This window comes from Alosa alosa, chromosome 4 (assembly GCF_017589495.1).
Source record: "Alosa alosa isolate M-15738 ecotype Scorff River chromosome 4, AALO_Geno_1.1, whole genome shotgun sequence".
NCBI lineage: Eukaryota > Metazoa > Chordata > Actinopteri > Clupeiformes > Clupeidae > Alosa > Alosa alosa.
The window spans coordinates 6,811,411-6,838,789 of NC_063192.1; the positions used below are offsets into that span (position 1 = coordinate 6,811,411).

Sequence of the window (27,379 nt, forward strand, 5' to 3'; positions counted from 1 at the left end):
ATTTTTGTCTTTATTTGTTTCGTTGGAAAATACAATTTCAATGTCGGAATGTTAGGGAGACATGTGGCTTCTAGAAAATGGGTTCAAAACTTACATCGCTGAATGTAGGGCTAAGGGATTGGTCATATTCCGTGAAAATGTTCATTTCTCCCATAGGAATACATAGACACTGGACCTCCCGCTAGACTCCTAAATGGGCGTGACGGCTTCGAACCCCACGTCACAACGTGCCAGAATTTACCCTCTTATGAATCGTCTCGCTTTATCAACCGTCTCTGGTTGAAGTCACCGTGGTTGGAGTTCAAATGTCAGTCCAGGGTGGGGGATGGGTATTGCTGTGTGCGCATGCGCATATCAAGATGCGATAAGCATCCGTTATAGGGAGGGAAAGTAATCTCATCGCCATCTAGTGGTTGCGTTCCTAGAGTTTAGCGGAGTGGATGGGATTTTTTTTTTTAGAAAAAATATATCTCGGTGCACATTGGGATCTTAATTTAATGCCTTCCATATGGGGTCACCTCTATTGCTTCAAGTGGTCATACCTTATTTTTAGGATCAGTTGAATTGTTTTGAGTTTTTGTCGTAACACGGTGATAAGGAACTACAGCTGCATGTGACGTCCACATGTTTGGGCTTTAATCTCTAACTGATCAATACGCAATTTGCTTAACTGGCTTAACATATTTTTGTAATAACGGAACGTGATGTAAACCGCGTGGTGATAACCTTTATGTCAGGATAACTGGTGTTGTGCTTCTACTCACATAAAGAGATAGCTGTAAGTGTTAAGTGTCAATGCTAACCAGGCTAATAAACAAACCATGCTACCGTGAGTAACGTTGAAGGGTAAAGTCACGTGACTTCTTTTGTAGTTCGTTTATGAAACAAAAGGAGCAATTTCGATTTTCTTAAATAAGGCAAAATAGGGTCTGACATTTTCACAGTTAGAATATTATTACTGTATAGACACTGAAAAATATTTTTGGTGGATAACATTGCTGATTTGGCTTCACAATATTTTTTTTAAAATAGGTCTATGGGACTTAACATTGGAGCTGCTCTTCGATAGGAACGCAACCACTTGGGGCGCTGGTTTTCACTTTCCCTCCCTATATTTAAAGTAGCTTTGGCTTCACACATTTTTCATGCACATAGTGCAACCCAAAGCGCTCCACACAAAACATTGACACATAAGGCAGCATAGTCGACACCATACCTGTGACGCCAAGACATAAACACATATATTCACACTGTTCTCCATTTGGAAAATAAGTAATGTAATGTAGTGTATGGATATGTATGCCAACCATATGGAGACTACAAATATGTCTGCCACATATTCACACATAAAGTTCTCCATATATTTAGAAAATAAGTAGTGGAATCTAGTGTATGGACATGTATGCCACCATACATACAGACTACATATAAGTCTGTCACATATTCACACATAAACTTCTCCATATATTTGGAAAACAAATAATTGGATCTAGTATCTTATATGGGAAATTAAAATATTTTGAATGCATGTATGGACATATAGCTTTGAATGTGAATGAATTTGTATGGGATCTTTCCTCTGTGAGAGGTGTGAAGTGACTTAAGACGAGTCCTTGTTCTGCAGCCCCTGGTCAGGCACCGCAGAATGTGGAGTGGACCCTCATTGGCTCCAAGCTCATCGTGCACTGGGATCCTGTGGTCGCCATGGAGATGGAGTCAGAGGTCACAGGGTACCAGGTAAGTTGTGAGCATAGAAATAAAAGAGGTAGGAAGCACGTGGGCATCTTTCCATGCACAAAGCTATATGTAGCTACTGCATCAGTGCCCTACCCAAGGTAATTCATTTCTTATTGTCTAATTAATTTCCTAAAAGTTTAATAGCACTGTGAGTTCACAAATAAATGTTCATTCTACTGAAATGTATGTGTTTCTAACCAAGGAATTGGAGATGATATGAGTAGCATGGACAAGCACTGCTCTTCCCAAAATTATAGTTCTTCTGCGTTTGCATTTACTGTACGACAAATCCACAAATTCCTACTTGCTAGACTCCTGAATTAAGCTTATTGCTATGAAAGCAAGTAGTCATACTGAAACATATTATGTAATTCATTTAATTAACACAAAATGACCAAATGTTTTCCAAAATATTTTGATGCCTTCTCTTATGTCTTCTTTGCTTAGAACAATGATTTCTGGGAAATGTGATGTCCATTCTCCTGTTGTCTAATTCAGACTTCAAAGCTCATCAGCGGCAATGCTCTGAAAGAGACACACATTAGTTTTCTTTGCGGTCTCCATCCTCACACATTCGTCACGTGACTACTGATAAGGCGTCGAGGCAGAAAGGTGTTATATTCAACTCTGCTGTCCGTGTGACATCCGCAATAGAATGTGAAAAATCCGCTTATTATATTACTGGAATAACGATCACATAAAAGTGACTGTGAAAGTGCTGTCAGTGGCACAAGTTCCTGTATATTATGCAGATGACCATAACGCATATAGGAAGGAATTTCTTATGAGGTTTTGAAAGAGAATGTATCATTTTCAACTTTTCATCCTGTTGAGATTGAAGAAACTGGAATCCATGCATTTCCACTGAATTATTTTTGGAATCTGATCCCTTATCATACCTGTTCATTCTTACTCGTTGCTCGACTTATCGTGACTAAATTCAAGATGGCTGCAAACGCTAAACTTCGTGAAGAGACTGTCTGTATAAATCGTCTTGTAAGTAAACTACCAGTGCTTTTTCAAAGTTCTCAATGTCTCGTTTTAAATGTCAGGGCCCTCGGAAGTCTACCAATGAAGAGTGGAGATACATTGAGCCTCGTAAATGGTGTAAAACAGTGATTTATTTGCATGGCTAGCCCGATGCCGAAGCACCACCATTGAAAAAGCTGTTGGTAGCATCGGCTAACTAGCGCCAGATTTTGGAGTGCAGGGGACAAGCCGAGATGGGCTATGAGACATACATTCACACTCGGTATCATGTTTCAACACACTTTAGGTCAATATCACACCGGAATTCTCCTTTAAGGGTCCTTAATTGAAAGTTTGTTTAACCTTAATATAACAGCTTCAGTCATTTTGATGGTCAACTAACTTGTAATAGTACTCTACCCATCTACAGAGAACCAGAATTGAACTTCGACCTCCCCCAACCGTGAGAATCACAAATAGCGTTACAGCAATTGTGCAATACATGGACACTTCTATTCCGATTAGAAACGGAATAACAGCTCAATTGGAATAAAAATGGTCATATAAACACCTCAATCGAAATGAAAATTCCTTTTCCGATCAGAATTTTAATCGGAATGAGAGGTGGTGTAGTCTGCTCCTATTCTGAATGAACACCCATGTATGTGGTCAATCGGATTGACTGCTGTATCTTCTCAAGTAAAAGTAGGCAAAAACAGCTATTACGATCAAAGATTCTAAAGTGCTTGAGAGCACCTGATCGGAATAGAACGTACCCCATGTAAACTGACAACACATTTTTCAGTCGGAATAGTTTAATCAGAACGACAAAAAAAACGGTCAATGTAAACAAGGCTATTGTAAGATTTAAAGGGGACATTTTTCGACTTGAGCCCTTTTCTTGATGACTTTTGGTACTTTCATTAGAGACAAAAACATCAAGAATCCATTCTGTATTGAGATAGCTAAGCAAGACAGCTCTAGCCTGGCAGGCCATCCTATATCATTGAAATGTATAGTCTGGAATCGAACCATTCACCTCACTTAATCCAAGGGGCGGGCAGAGAATTGTCTTTCAAACTGCCTAGGCATGCAATAGGCCAGCGCTACGACCATATCCGTATCCGGTCGGCAAAACGGCAAATACATCCTTCTTCAAAAGGAATGACTTAAGTGCATTGTGTTGCTCAACTTTCAAAGAAACTTCCAAAGTTGACGCCAACGCCGATTCAAACAACCGCTCTTCGTTCGCCATAGCCACCTTCCTTGTTGTTCACCGTCGCAGGACTGTCGTTATCCTGTTAAGCCCCCCTTAAGACTCTCTAACAAAATAGAGCGCTGTGATTGGATGACGTCCACGGCGTCAGCCAATAGAAATCCCTATGGTTTGATACTAGACGTACAGGCTGAGCAAATTAATTTGCCGCCGCTAGGGTGCGTCTAGATAGACAGCTCAGCACCTTGGTCAACTTCATATGTGGACACAAAGGCTAATGTCAAACATTCGTATTAGCCTATACAGTTTCTTCACCTTCATGGGGGTAAACAGACACCATTGTATCTCCATAGGGATCCTGTCCATGTTGGCTGACACTTGTAATGATATGTTGAGCCTTGTGGTGACACTTTGATGATGGCCAGTGCCCAACTAACACAACATTCAGGAAATGTTCCCTAAAGGTTCACTGAAAATGAAACCTTTAGAGAAGGTTTAGTTCCTGCAGCATTAGCATCAAAACCTGTTTGCACATTGTGATTTCAAATTAGAGCCCAATGTCTATGGAGTTACATTTGTTCCACTTTTATGAGCGAGCAATAGCACAATTTGAGCGCAGAAAAATATTTTGAGCGAGCACACAAATTATATTTTGAGGAAAAATGAAACTTGAGCACAAAAAAACTAATAGTTGAGCAAACAGGAATCTATGTTGTGCTCCACAAATGTCTTTGCCTGTTTGCTAATATCAATATGTATGGCCAACATCAGCCCCCTTTCTTTCAGTTTCACTGTACGTGCTCACATAAACTGTTCCTCCGCTAGCTCAGGAGATCTCTGTTGCGCTCGCTCAACTTCGTCTGTGTGCTCGCTCAAAACTGTCGACAACGTTATGTTTGTTCCACAATTCATCAACCAATCAGAAAATTCAGGGGCTGAAGTCCAATTCTCATTGGCTGCTGAAGTCCACAACACCTAGCGTCACTCTTCATATAATCATAGCATAAAGTAATATAGACATGTGAATCAGCACACTAGGCACAAGTTTTCTTTCCACAGAGGAGTGCCCTCATTGCTTATAGGGATCAAGATTCATGTTCAAACTGGGTCTGTAGCACACCTTGAGTCGTACTTTATATTATGGTGCTTTAGAAATGAAACTGAACTGGCTCCATCGATCTCTAGGTGTCCTACTGGAGACGGAGGCACAGAGAATTGAACAGTGTTACCACAAATGAGACAACAGTGGAGATCCTGCTGCCTGCCGATGATGACTACGTCATCCAGGTCAGGGCTCTGAGCGATGGAGGCGAGGGAATCCCCACAGAAACCATCTCCGTCCACAAGCTTAGTAAGTCCCAGCGCTATCTCCTCTCCAGTGCTCCTGTCTCTATGTCCTGAGGAAGTTCATTCTGTCCTGTGCTCTCTCTCTCTCTCTCTCTCTCTCTCTCTCTCTCTCTCTCTCTGTCACTGTCTCTGTCTGAGTATACTCGTATAATTCAGTTTCACTTCATATATACCCTCTTTTGTATAATTTAATTTCACCTCATTCTTATATTTATTTATGTAGCTGACGTTTTTATCCAAAGCAACTTACATACATCAGTTATTACAAGGAACCCACAACGTTCTGGTTACTGCATGCTAGCCCAGCTCCTTAGCCACTAGGCTACCACCGCCCATCCAATTGAATTCAAGTAGGCTTTATTGGCATGGATTACAATTAAAGATGCACTCCAGCAATTTATTAACCCCTAAAACTATCGGTAACACTTTACTTGACAGTATCAACATAATAGTGACATGACCCCTAACCCTAACCTCTAACCCTAATCCTAACCTCTAACCATAATCCTAACCCTAAACCTAACCCTAATTTGTAATGACAAAAACCGAATGTCACTTAATAACAGAAACTTTATGTCATAAATGTTTATGACTATCATGTCACTCTTATGTCGAAGTGTCACCAAACTATCTTAGTTCCTGAAAGATACAAATTCATGATTTTTCTATTTATCCCTTCATGGCCTTGAAATGGCCTAGTAGGCATCTTTGCTCTCTCTGCATCATCTCTGATGTAGGGAGCTAATTGCCCCATGCTCCCAAACACTGTACTCTGCCTGCTTGACAATTCGGTTTGACGTTATCTAATGGCTAACAATGCTATCCTAATTTAAGATAGCTAACTTTGACACATTAGCTTGCTTATGTCTTAAAGCTGCATGTGCAGATGCGTCCTCGGGGGGAAAACTCCAACCTGCACCGCTGTAAGGTTTGGGCTCCATCAATTGTCACATAACAATAGGCTGTTCTCATTCGTTATGCTGAAACGTCAACTAGCACACTGCCCATCCAAACCAGAAATAATGAGGTTTACAACTTATTTTGCTCAATATATATCTTATAATAAGTACGTAATGGGCATGTTAAAGTGGTTGACTTTTTTTGTTGTTGCCAGAATTGGTCTTTGAAACACATTTTTATGTGAATTTTTACAGAATACAAAGATATAACAAACTCTCTCTCTCACTCTTTCTCATAATTGCTTTCTCTCTGTGGTAGTCTCTTTGTCTCTTGTACAAACGCTCTCTCACTCTGTTTGTCTCTCATACACAATCTTTTTTCACCTCTCACTTCCTCTCTCTCTCTACACCTCATCTCACATACACTCACACATTCTCTCTCCATCACTTTCTGTTCCTTTCCATCCCTCTCTCTCTCTATCTCCCTGTAACTTATTTCTTATCCTTGGAGTTCATGCCTATGCTCTGTATCTTCTTCTGGGCAAAGCAATCTGATCTTTATTAACAATTCCTGGCTCAGGCAATCCATCTCTGCCTGTTGCCTCCTGCTCCCTCTTGAATACAGAGCAAGGCATGCATGTAAAACGGCACTGGACATTAAGCTTGGCGGCTTCAAATTCACATTTTCCTCACTGCTGTGGACACATGCCTGCTTGATTTATTTATTTATTTTCTTTCTTTAGTGAGTTGTCAAGTCTAGCCTTTCTTTCCCCCTTAGAGAGAAAGTGTTGGAGGGTGGAGCGGAGATTATGAATTTAGTGTGGTTCTTTATGTATCGTGTCTGTTTTTTACGCCTCTCGTCTCTTTAGGTATGAGTGCAAGGGGATCAGGAGCGTGGCGGCCCAGTTCTGTCGCGTCGCCTCTGCTCGTCTTTGTGGCATTGTCTACGTTCAAGGCTTCTCTCTAAGGAGGAAGGGGACGGGGGGCCGGGGTGGGGGGACGAATGGACGGACGTGGCCCTGCTGCTCCTCATTATGGTTTCTTCAGAGGACACCTTGGGCAAGTCTTTATCCTGTTAGTCTGTAGAGGACGTGTCCCTCGGAGGACTGCCTTGACAGTGTGTGTGTGTGTGTGTGTGTGTGTGTGCCTGAGCTGCAGTGCATCTGCTTGAGGTTCAAGGCCAAAGGGTCTTCTGCAAACACACACAGCAAGGCGTGGAACGGATAGGAATGGACTGAGGACGCAAAAAAAAAACAACAGCAACAAAAATGAGTGGGAAGAATGCACTCTGTATGAAATGTTTTGGATTATGTGTGCATGTTGTTTGAACTGTATCATTGTGCTGAGGGACATGAAGATGATAATGCCACTTGAGCTGAACAACTTTCAAATGTGGAGGCCGGGATAATGAGGGGTTATGAACTCTGTGCACTACTGCTATTTTCTTTTGCCTATGTGGTCCTTGAGAAGTACAAATGCCTTACCCTCATGCCCATGCCAAAGTAGCTAGAGTCTGTTTTGTTTGGGCGTAGATATTGTGCTTTTGTAACAATCCTTTTTTGAAGCTGGCAAGCCTAATGATCCTTTTTGAAAAGGGGATCCCAGTTTGATGGAAGGCTTTTTTTTTTCTCCAGTCTGAAGTCTTTACACCTCATGCTCCCCTTTTTTCTTTGTTTAGAAAAGGTTTTGCCTCGACTCATTTCTAAATTGAGAATGCGTGCCTTTGAAGCTTCATTCATTATCACTCAACCAGAGTATAGGTCCTCTTTTTTTTGAAAGCCAGTGTGGGGATGTTACCGTCTTCTTAATTAATTGTTATAATTATAAGGGAAAATACATTTCAAAGAGGCAAAGCATCTGTCAAGGATATTTTGGGTATACCCTCAGATCTACTAGGAATATTTTGATCTTGATGATTGAGATCAACACTAGGGCAAATTCTATAATCGTGATCCTTAAATGTTGTTTAAAATCCAGCAAAAACGAAGATGCTCCTACTTTCTTTTTCAGTCTTACCATATAAGTCTACAACATTTTGGAATAGACAGATACATTTAAGTTTTGTTTTATGTTGTCCAGTTAATGCATGGTGCTTTTGACACAATCTAATTGCTGTGCGTTGTCTGTGTGTAACCGACCATGATCTGAAATCCAAGTATATCCCTTTAGTTGGTGTCGAGATCAGAGAGATGAAGTTGCTTTGTCTCACACAAGACTGAACACTTAACGCTGTCTTAACACAGTCAGTCGCTGCACCGTGTGCAGTATGCAGTATGGCCTTTACCCCAGCTTTTGACAAAGGCTCGACCCGTCAACACCTCAAACACTTCTCAAATGGAGAACAGATTACCTGGAAGCACATAAAAGAGGTCTGTTTTTATCCCCCCAAAGTGATGAATGTAACGTCTGATCCTTGCCGTGATTTAAAGGCCATTAAAGCATGGCGGTATATTCTACCACACCCGAGGGGCCTTCTGACCGCGTGTGCATCTGAATAATGGCCAGGGCGACAGGCCGTGGGGAAGATGGATGCACTGCGAGCAAGGAGCAGCGACAAGACGAGCTATATCAGGACCGTCCCAGACGGAGTGGATAACGGCTGAGATTTGTTTTGGTGGCTCTCCAGTGCCGGCTGTGGACTGCAGTCACCTTGCCTGCTGATTCCAACGTCCAGGGGTGCTTTTCCCAAAACCATAATTGCTAACCTGTTAGCAACTTTGTTGGTTGCAATGCAATTTCCCATTGCCAACCAACTAAGTTGCTAACGCACCCCAGAAAGCCACCTCACTTTCTGCAGGCACACTATGTTGTTTTTGTTGTCAAAAAAAAGGGCAATGCTTCTGAACTTAGTGGTGATGTACTTATTAAAGTATGAAAGAAATACTGCTTTTTTTACACTTTGCTGCACACTATGGGTTTTTTTTTTTTTTTTCAGGATCCAGTCAAACATTTTATAGTGTTTGATTACATTATTCAGCCCCTAAAATGTAAATTACCTGAAACTCAAAGTAGTAATGTTTTAGGCGCTCACATCTCACTTTCCTTTTACATTTGTATCATCATGGAGGATCCCAAAACCTTTTATTAATTTTTTTTTTGTTTGTTTGCAGCAAAAAAAACAACAAATATTGTACCTTTGGCTCATAGGCCTGTCCCCTCCAGGTCAGGCCCATTCCTGACGGAAACCACTACAGTTTGGTCTGCAGCATGACGCTGACGTAGTGGGTACCGGACAAATTAGCGTTTTCCTGTTGTCCTGTCAGTGCTCTCACAGCTCTTTCACTGCTGACAGGCACAGTCATAGTCTGTCTGCTATGAAAGTCTGTTCTCCAAGTCTGCATGGTCTTAATTTCCTCCTCTGGGTGTTTTAATCTACCAGAAGAGGCCCTCTTCACTTGTATGTGGACTTCTCTGGATGTGTTGTGTGTTTGTTTGTTTATTTGTTTGTTGTTTGGTTGGTTGGTTGGTTGTTTCCTTGAATACGGCAATGTTCATGTTTTATTTGTTTTGTTTTGTTTTATTCCTGTAGAATGTGAGTATGGTGTTTACAGAACAGAAGCCTTAGAGCTGGTATATGAGAAGAAGAGAACAAAAACATGCTTTCATTGTCATTCATTTTTGTAGTGTCGTTCAGGAATGCTCCATCAATTTTGCATTGCATTTGTAAGGGGTGATGCTTTATTCCTTTGACTTGATTGGTAATCACACACATTTGCATTTTTGTGTAATGCTACATGTTTTGATGGTTTTGTCAAAAGGTCAAGTATTGCAAAAAGGTTTGGCGGAAACTCTGAATTTATGAATTGATTGAAAATGGCTTTTAATGTTTCTAAGGGGTGGGGGGATGTTAAATAGCAGCAGTTTACATTCTAAATGTTAAATGGTTAGCTTGCTTTATCTCAGTTTCAGTGTGAATCACAGAAATATGCTCTCTCTCACACACACACACACACACACACACACACACACACACACACACACACACTGTCCAGTAACACTCGGCCTTTTCTTTGAATACTGCTGTATTGATCCGATGTTCTCTTATCTCTGTGAGATGAATGACCAGCACAATCAAAAATACTGTTTTCATATTGAAAAGTAATGGGTTCATCTTGTATAGTAAAGCTGTGCATGTAGAAAGTTGTTTATTGTGTATTTGTGTTGAGTTTCTTAAATTTAATAAAGCTATTTACTGACTATTTGTCTTCTGGGGTCAGACAAATATGCTAAATTGTCATCAGAAAAACAAGCAAAAAAATAAAAAAAAGTGTTTTGTCCTTGAGATGCCCCTTGTGATTTCAGGGCAGATTCCCAGCATATCATGTTTTCGAAATAAACTATGTGCCTCAAACGTGAAGGGAAATCTTAAGGTTCACTCTGCCACTGAACATAACATTGCCAAACAGATCATGTCCTCTTTCCCATTTGATGCAGTGTTTTTTCCAGCATATTCCTTCACTTTGTTTATGTGCTTCACATTATTCCTTAGGGTTCCTTGCCTTGTCAGTGTGATAACAGACTTCAAAATCCCACAGATACTGTATCTAAAGGAGCAGTAATGTCATTTCAGACATAATATAAAATAAAATGTGCAAAGTGCACATTCCGGTTATAAAGAAGAATACTTGAGTGTATACAGGCCAGTAGAGTGATGTAAAATTCAACTCAATTCAAACTTTATTATCGTCTATATATTAAAAGTCTGTTGCACTGTACATTGCATTTATTACCTCGCAAATCCTCCCAGCAACATCAATTAAACACTGTATGGAAAACACAAGTCATAAATGACAGAAGTGCAGGGAAAAAACATATTTGCAAAACGCATGAGAAGTCTGCAGGGATAGGTCTGCAGTGGTTGGTGTAGTGTCCATGAAAATGCATTGCTTGTGTATTTCTATCCAGATGTGTCAAGTATGTATACACAAAGTCCATTTCCTGTATGTCCTTGAAGTCAATGATACTGCATCTCTGCATAGAATTGTATTAAATTGACACCAGGCAAGCCTGATGCTTTTTCTCTACGAAACTCCCCCTCGCTCGGTCTGAAGCTCTTTTCCTTTTCTTTGCATCTTCCGTCAAGGGTTTTCGCTGCTTCTTCGCCGGCTCTGCCATTACACACGCGTTTGCAACAATCGCTAGCGTTTCGTTAGCCTGCCTCTGTGGATGCAGGATGTAAACTGATCCTGCTTTGGTTGGCGGGTACGATACACTGAACTTCCAAGCGAGATATTCTTCCTACAAGCAGTAGGGGCGGGCGAGAGAGTCTTCCTTCGCCCTGTAATGAGTCATTTAACCATATACCGACTTACGAAGATGAGTAATTAACACGAAAACGTTGCCTGGTGTCCCTTTAAAATGACATCTCTGCTCACACAAATTATTATTTATTTCATACTAATGATGGGTGAAACTTAATGCTCAGTAGTATCTGTCAAGGAAATTCTTCAGCCAGTCATGTCGATAACCAATCAGGTTATTGAAAAAGAAAAAAAGAAATCAATTCTTCTGTCTGCCAGAACCCCAGCGGGATGCACAGTGGACACACAATGAGAGACATCACAACAATGGAGCTCCTGAAAGTTTGATGTGCTGGTCCTTGAAGTATAGCTTTTGTGTACACAAAAAACTACATTTCCTCAAAAGCTTGTGTGTGTCCAGGGGGTAGGACTTAGACAAAAGCTTCAGGATTCTTCTGTCTCTCCACAAAGATAAGTTCTTCTGGCCATATCCTGGGAAACAGTCTAAAGTATTAATATTATCTATCATTCCACACCCACAAAAGAAGTCCAAAGTTGGTGTTGAATCACCAATCATATGCTGGACCTGTATACTGTAATAGTATCTCAATGTATCCATGCCAAATGGGCCACAAATCAGCCAGTCATCATAAATGGGGCAGCCGTAGCCCACTGGTTAGCACTCTGGACTTGTAACCAGAGAGTTGCCGGTTCGAGCCCCGACCAGTGGGCTGCAGCTGAAGTGCCCTTGAGCAAGGCACCTAACCCCTCACTGCTCCCCGAGCGCCGCCATTGAAGCAGGCAGCTTACTGCGCCGGGATTAGTGTGTGCTTCACCTCACTGTGTGCTGTTTGTGTTTCACTAATTCACCGATTGGGTTAAATGCAGAGACCAAATTTCCCTCACGGGATCAAAAAAGTATATATACTTATACATATAAATCTGGACAACATCTTAACCGAATCTGTTCGATCCAAACCCAGAGTGTTCAAATGATCAAACAAAGGCAAACATTTGTGAACGCCTGCTCAAGTCCTTTGACTTGATTTTACTAGCAAACACATGCAAGTGGCCTGAGGTTTTTCAACATTTCCTCAAAATGCCAGACTAACATGAAGGCTCACTGTTTGAATTGAAACATTTGTGATGTTTACACAATAATTTAATTTAAAAGAAAACCAAATGCTAGCCTCTGCTTGCTGAACTTCCTTAAGACCTTGCTCTAATCTGCTTCTATATCTATCATGCAGCTCTGAGCCAAATCTATTCTAGATCTGTTCGATCCAGATCTGGACCAAATCCATTCTAGATATGCTCGATCTATGATCCAGATCTGGACCGAATCCATTCTAAATAAGCTTGATCTATGATTCAGAGCTGGACCAAATCCATTCTAAATCTGCTCGATCCATGATCCAGATATGGACCAAATCTTCCAGACCCATGATCTGGATTTGTCTGAGCCTTCACTGGGCCAGAGGGAGCTGCTGCAGGGGTGCTGGGCTGTACACAGTTGGAGTCAGGGGACATTTATCAGCGCAGTCATTGCTGTTGTGTGGGCTGCACTTGTGAACCCCCTCTGATTAATCATTGGTTGCCTGTCACCCCCAGCCAACATTATCACAGATGAACTTCATGAGAAATAAAAATGTCCCAGTGCACCGGGGGGGGGACTATGGTTGAGGATAGAAGGATATATGTGTGTGTTGAGGGGGCATTTATATGTGTGTATGTGTGCGTCTATGTGTTTATATCAGTATATGTATGTCTATATACATACTGCTATGTGGTGTGTGTGTGTATGTATCTATGAGTTTGTATATGTGTGTGTGTGTGTGTGTGTATGTCTATGAGTTTGTATGTGTGTTTATTTGTGTGTGTGTGTGTGAGTGCGTGTGTGTTTACAGTAAGGAGGGGTGGTGCTGGTGCCTTTTTAAATGTTGCTATCAGCCCACTCATATTGGATTGAGATTGGTCCTGCCAGTGATTCATGTGATTCCTGGCGAGCGCTTAACTGCAGGATTGCTAGCGCTCCCAGGCAGGCTGGCTCCATGAGGCGCTGGTGGCGGTGACGGTGGTGGTGGCGGCGTGATGAATGCCCGAGGTCCACGGCGTGTCTGTGATGAAACGTCCATTGCGCCCCCATAAATCCTGCTCTGAGTGCAGATGAAGTGGGCATCAAGGAAAACCATCACACACTTCAGCCTTGCGCTCCAACGCCAGGCCTCACCACACGACCTCTACAGCTGTCTCGCCCATGAGCCTCCTGCCCAGCACAGAGGGAAAACAGCTTTATTTATTCACATTCATGCAATGGTCACCACCCCAACGTTAGGCAGGGTGCAGTGAGAGAAGGCTAGAAGGGTGAGATTGAGTGAAGTCTGTCTTGGCAAGCCACAGGAGTCATAATGAATGGTGCAATGCTAAGCAGCAGTAATCATTGGTATTAGCATGTAGCCAGTTTGCTGTCTTGCTGTTTGACTTTTCAAAGTGTCTCACAATGTCTTGGTAAGGATGGCATATAATTTCAGATATAACAATAACAAATAATTTATGGAAAATTACACTTCTTTTAAATTGCCATGTAGATGATTAATTCAATTTAATTTAATCGCATGAATTTAATTAATTTTTTTCAGGTTCATTCCTGAATCAAATGGGACCAGCAGCTCATAATGACTGCTGTTTTTGCAGTCTAGCTCCAGGAATACACTGTGTACTATTTGGAAGTACCTGTTTTGTATACTGTCAATCATGTTCACGCAGTAAGCGCGACTAATTGGGCTTATATCATTTGTGCCATGTAAGATGACATTTCTGTAATAGGCACAGAATAGCTAAGCCTTATCCCTTGACGTAAAATGCTCCTTTTATAGCAACGGCCCGACAAAATACTAAAAAATAACAAGTGTCAATGGAGTGAAAAATGCATACAGTATGCACACTATTATAAATGTGTAAGAAAAATATAGTGTTTTGCAGTATAATATACTGACTAATATACACAATAGAATTTTGTTAACTGTCCCTATAGGAAAAGTATATCGGACTATGTCTTACTTGCAGACACAGTAGGCCTACACTCAATGATTAACTGAGGTTTATACATTGATTTTGCTTTAATTTCTTCATTCTTCTTTTAAAGCACGATCTGATTCAGATTCATTTAACCATTTGGCACTGTGTTTAATACACGGCTGTGGTCAATACACAGATTTATTCTTTTATTTGCATAAACCACTATCATGCGGTTTATACACCATGTCGCTAATACTCAGGAAATTGCGGTATTGTCAATCTATACATTGCTATTGTCTATTTACTGCTAGAGGGACACCAATAGCCAGAACCAAATTGCTTTTATGTGTCAACATATTTGGTGAATAAAATCTGATTCGGATTCAATCAGGACTATTGTATTTTTTCCCCACTGGACATCAGTCAGTTTATCCTAATATAATGAGGTTGAGGTACGCCTCTCTCTCTAGGAGGCCTGTTGAGAGCAGGTGCTCTCCTTTCTTCCTCGAGAGGGGTGTTCTCATTGGGCCATCACCTGGCACAACAGGCACATCAAATGCTGGGAAATCGATGTAAATGAAGAACAAAGACTGACCATCTGCTAATTAGTAACAGTGTTCTCCATGAGAGTGGACCTCATGATTTTCGTGATCAAAGGAACGTGGGAAAAGAGCGAGGGCAGACACTGAAGGAGAAAGACAAAAAGAAAAGAAAAAAAGGTAATTTTCTGGGAAGAAAGACATTATTTTCTGTCTCCACCAGCCTCCTAGGTGAGCCTGATATTAATGGCCAAATGAGTGACGCGATGGTCTCTGGTTCTGGTTCACTGTCACAGGCTTTCTCTCCAGTGACCTTCACGGGTCAAGACTAGCTTTCATAATCTATGATTCTATTGCGTGTGTTTTTGCAGATAAATGTAATGGATGTGTCATATATTGTAGCTCTTTGATCGCTGCCATATTATCTGGCATGAATCTTGTGTGTCTGAAGATTTACTATTAGCATTCACCGTCTAGACAGATGACAGAGGCTAAATGTGGGGCGCTAGCTGATGATAGGCGGCAGTAAATGTATGTCTGCAGATGGATGACGTATGAAAGACTTCCTGAAGCCTAACCCAGCCCTTCTTGTCTTGGAAGGAGTGAAATCCCACAAGTTACAGGATTAACTTACTGTGTTTGCCCTGGGCCCCACACACTCCGAAACTGAGTGTGATTTCATAATGAATAGACGTGTCAACAAGAATTATGTCTGCTTTTCTCTTACGCCCCATCTTAATTTTTCCCTCTCTCTTCTCTTTCTTTCTATCTTTCTCTCTCACTGCTCTCTCATTGCATTGGCTCTTTACTCTCACTCTCTCTCTCTCTCCCTCCCTCTCCTTCTCTCACTTTCTTGCTCTCTCCCTTTCTATCCCTCTCAGAGCTTTTGGTCTTCTCTCTCTCTCTCTCTCTCTGCTCTACTCTGCTTTTTTCTCATTTCTTTCTCTCTCCTCTTTCTTGCTCTTTCTCTCTCTCTTTCACCTTTCTGCTCTCTCTTTCAGCTTTGTCTCTCTATCTCTACACACACGCAGAGTGTCTGTGTGAGTGTGTGTGTGTGGTGTTCGGATGCCTATAATAAACTGGGCTGATGTTCTGAGGGTAATTAAATGCCAAGTCCCCTCGGGTAGCGGCTGTGGTGTCGGTGGACCTAAGCGTAAGATCAGCAGAGTCATCAGCAGAGTCTGGCAACACCGTGCTCCTCCTCTGCCTAACACCGAGCCAGGCAGACGACATCATTTCATTAACCTCTGACGGGATGCGTTTGGTATTGGCATGTTGTCTTACACCCTCGTCCCCTGCCACAGCGAGGGCGCATACTGCTTATTGTTTTTTTATTCAAAGTGAAATTCAATAATTCAATTCAATAAAGTGAGATTTTGATCAGAAGAGAAAGTGACGGTGAAGGTCTCAGAGGGGTCAGAGTCTAATGAATATATCTCTACACTCGCGCTGGTACGGGTAGCATGGCGCCTTTGTTAGGCTTGCAGACTTCACACCGAGATCTTCACACAAAGAGTTCAATTCACATCCTTCCTCTTCACACCTGCCACGCAGACTGCATCAGGAAACTGCTGGAAGATCATCTCATGTTGACAGTACTGATTGAGAGCTGGCTGAGAATTTTACTGTGGAAACATGTTTTGTGTTTTTGTGGGTGTGTGTGTGTGTCTGCATGTATGTGTGTGTGTGTTTAAAAGAGAGAGAGTATGGATGTGTGTGTGTGCGTGTGTATATTTGTGATTTGTCTGTGTATTTGTTATGCATGTGCCTGTCTAGTAAATGTGAATGGTTTCTCCACACTCACTGCCATTTGCAGAGACCTACAGTATTTCCTCAGCATGTGCTGTAAAGACAGACTCTTGTGTAAATAAATTCTGTGGTTTGGCTTTGTAGATACCATGTGTAAAATGTTTGACAGGTTTGGCCTTTTGACAGTGACAAATATGTATAATAATGTCTAAAAAAATATGTCTAAAATACTGTCCAACCAATTGCTTAAAAAGTTTGTTTTAAACACACCACTCATGAATAATCAACCATTTCAGCAGTACTAGTACTGAAAATGTTACTTATTTGGCAACAGTTCCTTTGGTCCTATTGGAATAGATGGACCGTTCTGTCCAAATCCAAAAGTCAATGACTTTAGACCCGTAGAGATTAAATGGCAATGGCTTTGTCCTTAGTTGTTGGCTCTCGGGAATTAGCAGATGGTAAATTTAGTCTAGTATTGAATTAGTCTACTATTGTGATAGTATAACCAATCACTATTGCCTGATTTCTATGTGGATAAAACCATGTCAACAGGTTGACAAGTCTTTCAAGAAGCTCTGAATGAGCTTGGATAGTCGATTTGCTTGAAATGACTATGTGTGTGTCCCTGGTGACATAAAAGATGAAGATGTGGCAGGGACATTTGTGCCCATTTCATGAAAATGATGAAGACATAAAGAAAAAATGTCTGGAAAATTCAGTCAATGTCTTACCTACATGCAGTTGAGCCTTTGATCAACCGTGAACTGTGAACTCTATCTCTCATAAGTGAAGGTGACTAATATAGGTCTCTTCAGTAAAGTGGAGGACTTGTTAAAATGCCTCTGCCATTGCAGATAGAAAACTCTCAGATTTCAGATGCACTCTTGAGTCTTACGTCCATGCGTGCATCATCCCCTACAAACGTATAGGACCATCTGGGCAATTAGAAACTGTTGAAATTTTCTTCAAATTTCCAGGTTTTTTTCTCTCAGCATGCAAGAAGTGGCTTATTAGAGGAGCTCGTTAGAAGCCGGGCTTCTTTTAAAGACTGTATAACAGCAGAGCCGTGTGCTTTAATTATGCGCTGTAAATAATGCACCACGGAGTACTCGAGCCTCTCGTGAGAGTAGCTCGCTTGTAATCAGGGCCACTAGAACAGGAGCGATCAGAGGAGGAATTAGGACTGTCTCCTCTGCCGCGGCGCGTCTACTCGCAGGAGCGCGAGAACCGTACTGCCTTGTCTTTCCAGAAACATGAAATTATAGCTCAGATCTCGCATTTGTCGTCGAGCGAAAAGGCTGTGCAGAAAATAAGGGGGCCAAGAACGGATTCTTTTTGTCGAAAGTCTCGCCAGACAACCTTTTGCCAAAGGAACGTTGTGGTGTCCAAATGCGTTCACTGGGAGTGTTGGCACGACACCTGTGAGAGCCAAGTTTGGCTGGTGAAACTCTAATCACAGTCAGTGTAAAGCAGGGGAAAGGAGAGGAGAAAAGAGGGAAAGAGAAGGAGACGTGACAAAGGAGAAGTGGGAGACAAGGGAGACGTGACAAAGGAGAAGTGGGAGACAAGGGAGACGTGTGTGGAAAATGTCTTTCTTTCTGTCGCCCATCACGGCACCTTTGGGAGAATCGTGCCGGTGGTGAAAGCGAACCTGCAAGATCAATGCAATCAATGGGTGGCGTCCCCACTGCAATCAGGGGTGAGCAGGCCTGTGGTTCTCCCGCCTCAGGCATCAGGGGAAATGCTGTGTTACAGTATGTTATCAGTGGGTCCCACACACATACACACACATGACATGCACACACACATACACACACACTCGCACAAGCACACGCACACACACACACACACGCGCGCGCATGCACACATACACACACACACACACACACACACACACACACGATACAGACACAAAACTGAGCAAGACAGAATACAGCCTAGGAATACATCTAGGCCCATTCCACAATCATCTGCTAACTAGAAAACATATCTGGTCAGATCATATACATAATGTATTGCAACTGCATCCTGGCCTTTATCATTCACAGCTGTAGACGATAGTATGTTTAAATAGCAGTGTGGGTTATTTAGTTACAGCACATCTTTCTTTTAGAACAAAAATAATGACATTTTAAACTGACTTCATAAAACTGCAAGGGTCCCCGGAAGCTTGAAGAGACAAATTGAGCAAACCCCCCACATTGCTGACAGAGGCAGTCATGAAAGGAATGAGACCTTTGTCAATGCTGCATAATGTTCCGCATTCCCATGAGATTCCAACATGAGCTCTAATGAACCCCAATCTGCATATCAGTGGAAACTTTTAAATCTGACCTCAACCCTGCACCACCTTTGCTATTTTATTTTTCTTCATGAAAGAGAGAAAATGTGACCAAAAAAATGTGAAAGATCTTTCAAATTTGTCAGGCTTTAATAGCCCTCGAGTACATTTCTGAAACAGAAACTTCTTCCCTGAAATCTACTCTAGAGTAACTGCCAGGTGCGAATCACTGGCTGTGGGTGCCGGTTGCACAGAAATACATATCTCAGTGTCTTGTTGAAAGCACACAGAAATACATATTTCAGCGTCTGAATTCACCAGTGGCGACGCCTCCATGTTCCCAATCCGCTTACTGTTCATAATGAAGAGGCGGGATTTTATCTTCGCAATCAATTCTTGGATTTATTAAAATGTCTGCCCGGCATGTCCTATCTCCTACCTCTTCGTCAGACGATCCCCTAAATCACCAGTGTTTGGGGAGCACGCTCAACGTCTCAGTTCAGACCATGATGTACTCAACTCTCAACTAATTAAGACAGGAAATTGAAAACGGTGTTTTCGTTCTGCTATACAAATGCTGCTTCGAGCCATGGAGTGGCCCACCCGACTGGATTAGATGGCAATCTATGAGGTAATTACCTGTGTGTGGATATCACTGTGTTTTTTCCTGTAATAAGGTGAGTTCAATAAAGACAGCTTTGAACGGGGTGTCTTCAACAGCCCATCGGGAAATTACATCTGTGGGTATTGATGAGGCACCAGCTGTACTCAAATAAAGATGTTTAAAGGTGATTAACAAGGTCTATGTTTGCAATAATGCAGGTAGGACAACTGAACAAAGCTGAGAAGTAGCCACTCCTATTTGGTGGCTTTGAGATAGCAGTATCTTCACTTGAACTCTGAAAATAAGCCTTGCTTTCACACATGCAGGTTTGTGTCTGTGTATTTCTATGTTTGTGTGTGCCTTTATGTGTAACTGACTGTGTTGACTTTTTCGTGTCATTTATGGTCACCAGTAAAATTACGACTGATTCTTCTGACCACAGCATTGAAGAATTGATCTAAAATAAAAATTGATCTGCTGTCACTGAGACTCACCAGTCCAGACAGATTCTGTCTGTCCAAACAAGCCATTTGTCTAAATGTTGGCTCCATGACAGCTATCCCAGACTCTATTCACCCAATCCTTTCTCAAAGTATAATGATTTTGCCTCTCTCTAATGCCATTTGAAAGAGACGCACAAGACAACATTTTGCTCCATGTGGGCATTACGTACATTACCCCCATTTTCCTCAGCATTTTATTTCTTTATTTCTTTATTTATTTTTCAATTTCACAATCTCTTGAAGCACTCAAAAAATAGAACAGATGCCTGATTGCAAAGGGGTGAAAAAAGAGAGAAACAAATTAAAAAGGGAAATTAATAAATAAACACCTGAGTCGTGGGTGCGGCGTCACAGATCCGAGCTATTTTTAGCGCACCACTATCGTTCATACTGGGAGGTGCGAATCACTGGCTGTGGGTGCCGGTGGATTAGTACAGGCAAGCCAAGAAGCAGCGTTCACGAGCGTGTGGCTTTATCACATTTTGTCTACTACACACATGGTGAGCCTTTGTTATACCATCTTAGTCTCGGTGGCTAATTTGCACGATCAGAGATGACAGGTACTTCACATGGAGCAGCAGGACACCAGAGGGAACGAGAGAGGGGGAAAGAGAGACACAGGTAAAGGGAGAAAGAGGAAGACAGAAACACCAAGAGAGCAAGCAGGAAAAAGAAAGATAGAGAGAGAGGGAGAGCAAAAATCCCTCTATTACATGTTCCCCCCCCTCTGGTGAGAACAGCTCATCGAGTTGGCTAAGCTCTTTGTAGTGCCACTGTCTCTATCCCTCGTTTGTTCCCTAGGGCCAGCCAACCAAGCCTTTCTAACTGAAAAAAATAATAAAAAATTGCACTTACACAACAACAACAGTGGCCACAGAATTTATTCCCTACATCTTAATTGCTTTGTTTATGTCCTTATTGTTAGCGACTGGTGAAATTGCGTTGGGGTTTAGCGTTTATGTGGCTGTGCCACTGAGACATATAGGCCCCTATAAGAGCAGCTTAGCCGCCTGACTTGGCCTCGGGAAGCCAGGGAGAAGAAAGCACTATGTGTGTGTGTGTGTGTGTGTGTGTTTTGCTGAGACAGCGTGTTGCCGGCTTTATTTGTGTCCAGCGTTCTGGCTTTGACACAACCTGTCAGATCGCATCCCCTCTAATGAGCAATGGAGTGACGACCTGGGGAGTGCCTGTGCTGTAATGCAGTGAGGTGGGGAGGTGGTGGTGGTGGTGGTGGTGGTGGTGGGGTAGGCTGAGAGGGCTCTACTTATTGGCAGCCAACACTAAAATAAATGCCCCTTATCCAGACCAAAGTGCAGTGTGCAGTGTGAGAATATATGGCGCTGGAGAGTGTGAGGGAGAGAGAGCGAAAGTGAGAGTGGATGGGGTGTGAGAGAAAAAGAGAGAGAGATGGAGAGGGAAGGAGAGAGGGTAGGGGGGTATAAGGAAAGAGAGAGAGAGAGAAAGAGAGAGGGAATCACTCTCTACAGATCAATATCAAAACAGAGCCTATGCAGCCTGCTCCAATTTATCAGTGTTGACTAAACCACAGTGTGTAAAGCATAGCAGAAACGAGGCCTCGGGAGTATCACCAGTGTTTTATTACCGACTGTATTTGTGATTTAATGACAACTCAGTCCACTTGAACACTATTTCACTCTCCACACTTGGCACTGGGGTAGTGCTTCGGTGGGTTCACAGTGTAGTGGACATCAAGTCAATATAAAATCAGTGATCAGCGTTTTGTTTGGTTCCCAACAACATTGTATTCAAAATGACAAATTGGACCATGAAATCACTGACCGAGGGACCATTATGACAGATGTACACTGACTCACAAAATGTGATCGACCAGAGAACATAAAAACAAATACATCTCCTCAAAAAATGTCTTACCTAATGCAAAATATAAACACATACATGCATGTTTCACTTCATGGAAAAAAGTACAAACCAATCTAAATCAAAATGAAAGTCTGTCTACTGCACCCACATTCAAATTTTACCTTGGCAACATTTGAAGGACACATTCACTTTTTTTGTGGCGTTGCAATTTCCTACCAGCCACACTTCCCAATTTAGAAGGTAACAGGCGCACAAACATCTGCTGGGTAATGGGCGCAACTGTTTATGCTTATAAACCAGTGGGACGACAGGTAGGCAGACTGATCCTCACTCTGATGAGGATCTAATTTAATAAGGATGCCAGAATGCGCCACACTGCACGATGCCGCCACTGATCAGCTTTGGACAATAGGCAGTGATGAGGAGTGAATTATTTATCATGCCGAAGGCTGGGGCGATGCATTCTGGGGCAGAAATGAAGCTTTTATGTGAAGGACGGGGTAAGGACAGTGACGGGATAACGAGCATCCAGGAAACAATACAGGCAAAATTAGGCCTGTCCTCTCTCTCTCTCTCTCTCTCTCTCTCTCTCACTGCCTGTCCCTTCTCTCCCTCTCACTTGCTCTCTATCTGTCTGTCGTCCCTTCCGTCTCTCTATCTGGCCCATCCCTTCTCTCTCCCTCTCTTTCTCTCTCACTGCATGTCCCTCCTCTCACTACATCTCTCTTTCTGCCTGCAACTCTCTCTCTCTCTGTCACTGCTGTTCTTCCCTCTCTTTGACTTTCTCACTTTCTGTCTTGCTCACACTTTTTTTTCTCTCTCTCTCTGCCTCACATATGTGTTCTCTCCCCCTCCCTCCCTCCCTCTCTCTCCCCCTCCCTCCCTCTCTCTCCCCCTCCCTCCCTCTCTCTCTCTCCTTCTTCCTCCACCCTGCTCTCATCTCTACCCATGTGCAAGCTCATGCATGAGTGTCACTATGCACCAATTACTGAGCCACTCTGCTGCTATGCACAAGGCACAAAATGAAGGACCACCTATTCCTCTGTGTCTTCCCCCTAAGGTAACAAGTGAATGGCCAGCACAGATGCTTCTGTCAGTTCCACTATCATGCATTTGCACACCCGAGGGTCAAATGAAACTATGTTTGTCTTCTGTGTATGTAACATATGAAAATTAGCATGGCATAAAGCAATACAGTATATTATATTTATCAATCATTCACAACTCTTGTAGTAAGGATTTGGGGTGCCTTACCTCGAGATATTTGAAAATCTTCAGTGGCAGGATACAGTCATCTGCTTATCTCACAATGCAATGCTTATACTTCATATGTGCATGTTTATGTAAACATTTTACAAATTTGTGCAAATTGTAGTAAATGATATTATTGAATATCAGTGTATTTAATAGTACACAGTACCATGCCAGACAAATAGTCTTGGGGAAAAGGCCTGCTTGTTTGTGGGTATAGTTTCAGAGAGTGGTTTGTGATTCTTTGTTCAGGGAGAGCTTTAGTGTCCTAAGAACTGAACTGACAGGCTTAATGGAAATAAATCCAGATACTTGAGAAACCTTTGGGGAAAGGCAGCTGCGTGGTGTTATCTGTGAACACTTAATCCACACTTTATTAGTATCTTCTTTTCCACTATAAGTTGTAAATTGTCTTTTGAATTATTTTTTTTTTAATTGAACCACACTGACATGAAATATGAAATAAATCTGTGTTTATCGGTACACTTTTCATAGCATAACATAGGATTGCAAACAAGTTGCTGAGAATGATGAGCTTCCTTTTCTTCCATAATTATGAAAAGATTAGTTTACACTCATTCGACCCAATTAGATCGTAAGCTGATTAATCAACTCAATTACATGAGATTTACACATTAAATTAACATTTGGCACTATGAATTGGCAAGGGCTTCATTAAGGTTAACACCTTAACTCTAGCATCCAATTTATTTAGCTCCTGCCAGCAGTACACTGCTGTTTCCTAGCGATGGTTTCCTCAATTGGGTCTATGGTTTGGAACCAATGTATTACACTAACTGGTTTGAGAAATGAACCATGAAACATCCACACATGTACACATACACACACATGTGCATGCATATACACAAAAATAAATGTTTCACACTCATAGACACACACATAGAGACACAGACTCACAGATACACACACATACACACACACACACACACACACACCAACAACAGCAACAACAACAACACTAGTCAGTAATAAGCTGAGATGGGATTAAGTTCAAAGGGGCTTGTTTTTTAAATGGTGCCCCCCAATCCCAGAGAAGCTTTTATGCTTACTCCAGCACTTTTACCCCACCCAACCCCACCCCTTTATTTTCTGCCTGACAGTTCTTTGACATGGCTGAGATCAATATTCTTTGAAATCTCCTCTGATTTAAGTGATGGCATACCTCAAACACCAGTGATTTATTGGTCATGAAGAGGAGCATCTGCAAAGAAGCATCACAGCTGCTGTAAGTGTGAGGGAGTGGAAGTGAGAGAGAGAGAGAGAGAGAGAGAGAGAGAGAGAGAGAGAGAGAGAGAGAGAGAGAGAGATTGTGTATGTGTGAGTATGTGTGTGTGTGTTTGTGTGTGTAAATGAATGAGTGGGTGAGGGAGTGGGTGTGTGAGCAAATGATAAAACAAGTGAGTGAATGAGTGTATCATCGAGAATTTGACTGGCCTTTGAGAAAAAAATAGAGATGGAGTTCTGGGAAGGAAAGGGGAAACAATAAACAATACTTTTAGAGATAATGTGCAAGTGAGACGGGGAAATAAAGCAGAGGACTGAAGGAATGGGAGAAAAAGAGAAAGTGAAATGGAGAGAAAGTGAGATAGAGAGAAAAAAGAGTGAGAGTCAAGGGAACACTTGACCAGCTGCTGTGTTGGCCGGTTGCAGACCCATCCACAGGTTTGCCTGGCAGAGAGAGCGGGTCTGGTGCGAAACAAATGACAGCCATCTGAGCTCATTTATATTTCTGGGTCTGGTCCAGCAGGCCAAGACAGAGAAGAATCACTCCGCTCACCTGAATTACCCTCCTGTCCAAGCATGCAAAGCCCTCTTCCGTACACCTGCAAAGCTCCTTTATCATACATCCGCTGGTTTCAACCCTTAAAACGGTGCAATTTCACTGTTTTGCTCTCTTTTACTATATGTAAAGCACATCAAAATGCCTCTGTGTATGAAATGCGCTGTATAAATAAACTTGCCTTGCCTTGCCTTTCAAGTCTTTGTGTGAAAGGTCTCATTTTAATAGAGTTACTTTGCTGTGGATGTTTTTTTTTTTATCTGAGACAACTCACAGTTTCAGCAGGGTAGAACTTGAATTCCCACATATGCAGGGTAAACTGGAAATGTTTATGTTTAAACTTATGTTTATGGTTCTTAGCAGACACTTTTGCCCAATGCGACTTACAAATACCTCAATAAACATTACATTAATGTTAAAATGAACAGTTTATCGTAAAGCCAAAGATCCTTTAGCTTTCTCAACTGTCTCTGGTAAACCATATGGCTTAAATAATAAACAATTATTAATAGTCTACAAAGAATTAACAGAATAACAATAACCATGAATATATACGAACGGTCTCACTACACAAGCAGGAAGGCCAGCTAATAATGCATTGCAATAATCTAGTTTGGCTAGAACCATGGCCTTCTCAGAAGGGTTGGGGCATTGGTCTTCAGCCACTTGCTAGACAATGTTTTGATTCATAAATAATCAGTCAGTCATTTTGGTCATGACTACATTGGTGTTTGGACCATCCCTGTATCCATCATGATCATGTGATATATGTTCCTTGGAAGAATACTTCTCCAGCTATGGTGAGTAAGCAAGGATATGTCAACATGCAGCTTTGTCATTTTCAGATTCTTGTGATGAACTAGATGGTTCCTCCAGAGATGAAAGGGATTCTGACACGTTGGATGATGCATAAGACATCAAAACGTTGCCATTCTTCATGTGTGAAAGACATTAAATGATTCAGTGACTTTTTAAACCATTTGGTTTGCAGCAAAGAAAAATTATCTCAAAGTACTATCTTATCTTCGGCACAGGGTGCTCAGATAATCAGAACAAAATGTCAACCTTTGTTGGATGCCACTTACTCTTGGCTAAAAGGCTGCCACTGTCATAGACTCTGCAACAATTTATCTGGACAAGAATAAATAAAAAGCTTTATATCATTTGGAAATGCCGTCAGAAAAGTGACGGTGAAAGATGACCATGGATGTAATCTGATTTCTGGATTTGGTGATAATTTGGTGAATAAGTATGGCTTTGGCCATTTATAGTAAAACAGCACCACCTAGAGACCACACTGTGGAATATCTAGTGAACTCCAGGGGGCGACAAAAGCTCAAACCATATAGAGCAGAGGTCTTCAACAGGGGCTTCGTGACCCCCAGGGGGTCCGTGGAGGTACTGCAGGGGGGTCGCGAAATCTTTGGTTGATTAGACATTTTTTTTTATGGCATACAGTATAGTAGGGGGGTCCTTGCTCCAGCTCTCCATCAGTTTGGGGGTCCCTGGCGTGAAAAACGTTGAAGACCACTGATATAGAGTCAATCTGGCCTGCTGAATGCTCTCCATCAAACACTCTACTGCTGATCTTGTCTTGATTTACAGCCAATCTAATGATCAGCAGCAGAAGGAAAGAAAGATAATGCGATGGCTATTTGAATTCCATCACTTCAGTTTCAATACAAATAATCTGTCCACAAAATTGCAAACAATAATGATAAATTACATGGGAATTGTATGGGAAATAGTGACAGTTTGTAATTAAAGTAGGCTAGATAGAAAATAAAGAAAATGTATCCTAAAACTGGGGTCTATTTTATAACCAGCATTGGAACACACAATAAAGATTAATGAGGTTGTCAATCACTCAGATTTGATATCTGTGCACATTAATTAACCAAATATCCCCTACACTCAAAATAACAGTGGGCCTGTTTACATTCATCTGCACTAATCAACTACATCCATCTTTAAATCCTGCTCTAACCAAAGACAATAATTACTGCTTAGCCAGATACTACACCATAGCAGATGAGTGAAAAATGTTCCTGGGTCTTATAACTGCCTTTGAGTGATGACACTTCATCACAGAAGTTGTATTGTCTCACAGATATGCTGTTAGCTTTTGCCTTTGATGTTTTACAGATGACAGATGGAGGATTTGACAAATGTTGTGCTGACAAAAGGAGTGTATGGTTCCCTCCGTGCCAAAATGAGAAAATGGGAGGAAGGGAGGAAGAGAGAGAGAGAGAATGTATCTTTCAGCAATGTTCATTCACATAAGTATGCATTCTTTTTTCATGTTTCTTGGCTCTGTGCCATAAAAGTCCTGACAGTAATTGGAGTTTTGTCACAAACACGGCAGGCCAAGACCACAGAC

The 27,379-nt window shown here is 41.8% G+C and overlaps 1 protein-coding gene across 2 annotated transcripts in view; it reads left to right on the forward strand.

Annotated features, from left to right (window-relative positions):
* Positions 1–7,135, forward strand: part of cntn3a.2 (contactin 3a, tandem duplicate 2) — a 49,856-nt gene extending 42,721 nt beyond the window's left edge. For both annotated transcript variants that reach the window (XM_048241621.1, XM_048241622.1), the window contains 3 exons: positions 1,625–1,737; positions 5,108–5,273; positions 7,038–7,135. In XM_048241621.1, coding sequence (XP_048097578.1) covers positions 1,625–1,737; positions 5,108–5,273; positions 7,038–7,135 — 377 coding nt within the window. The remainder of the gene's footprint in view (positions 1–1,624; positions 1,738–5,107; positions 5,274–7,037) is intronic.
* The last annotated feature ends 20,244 nt before the right edge of the window (positions 7,136–27,379 follow it).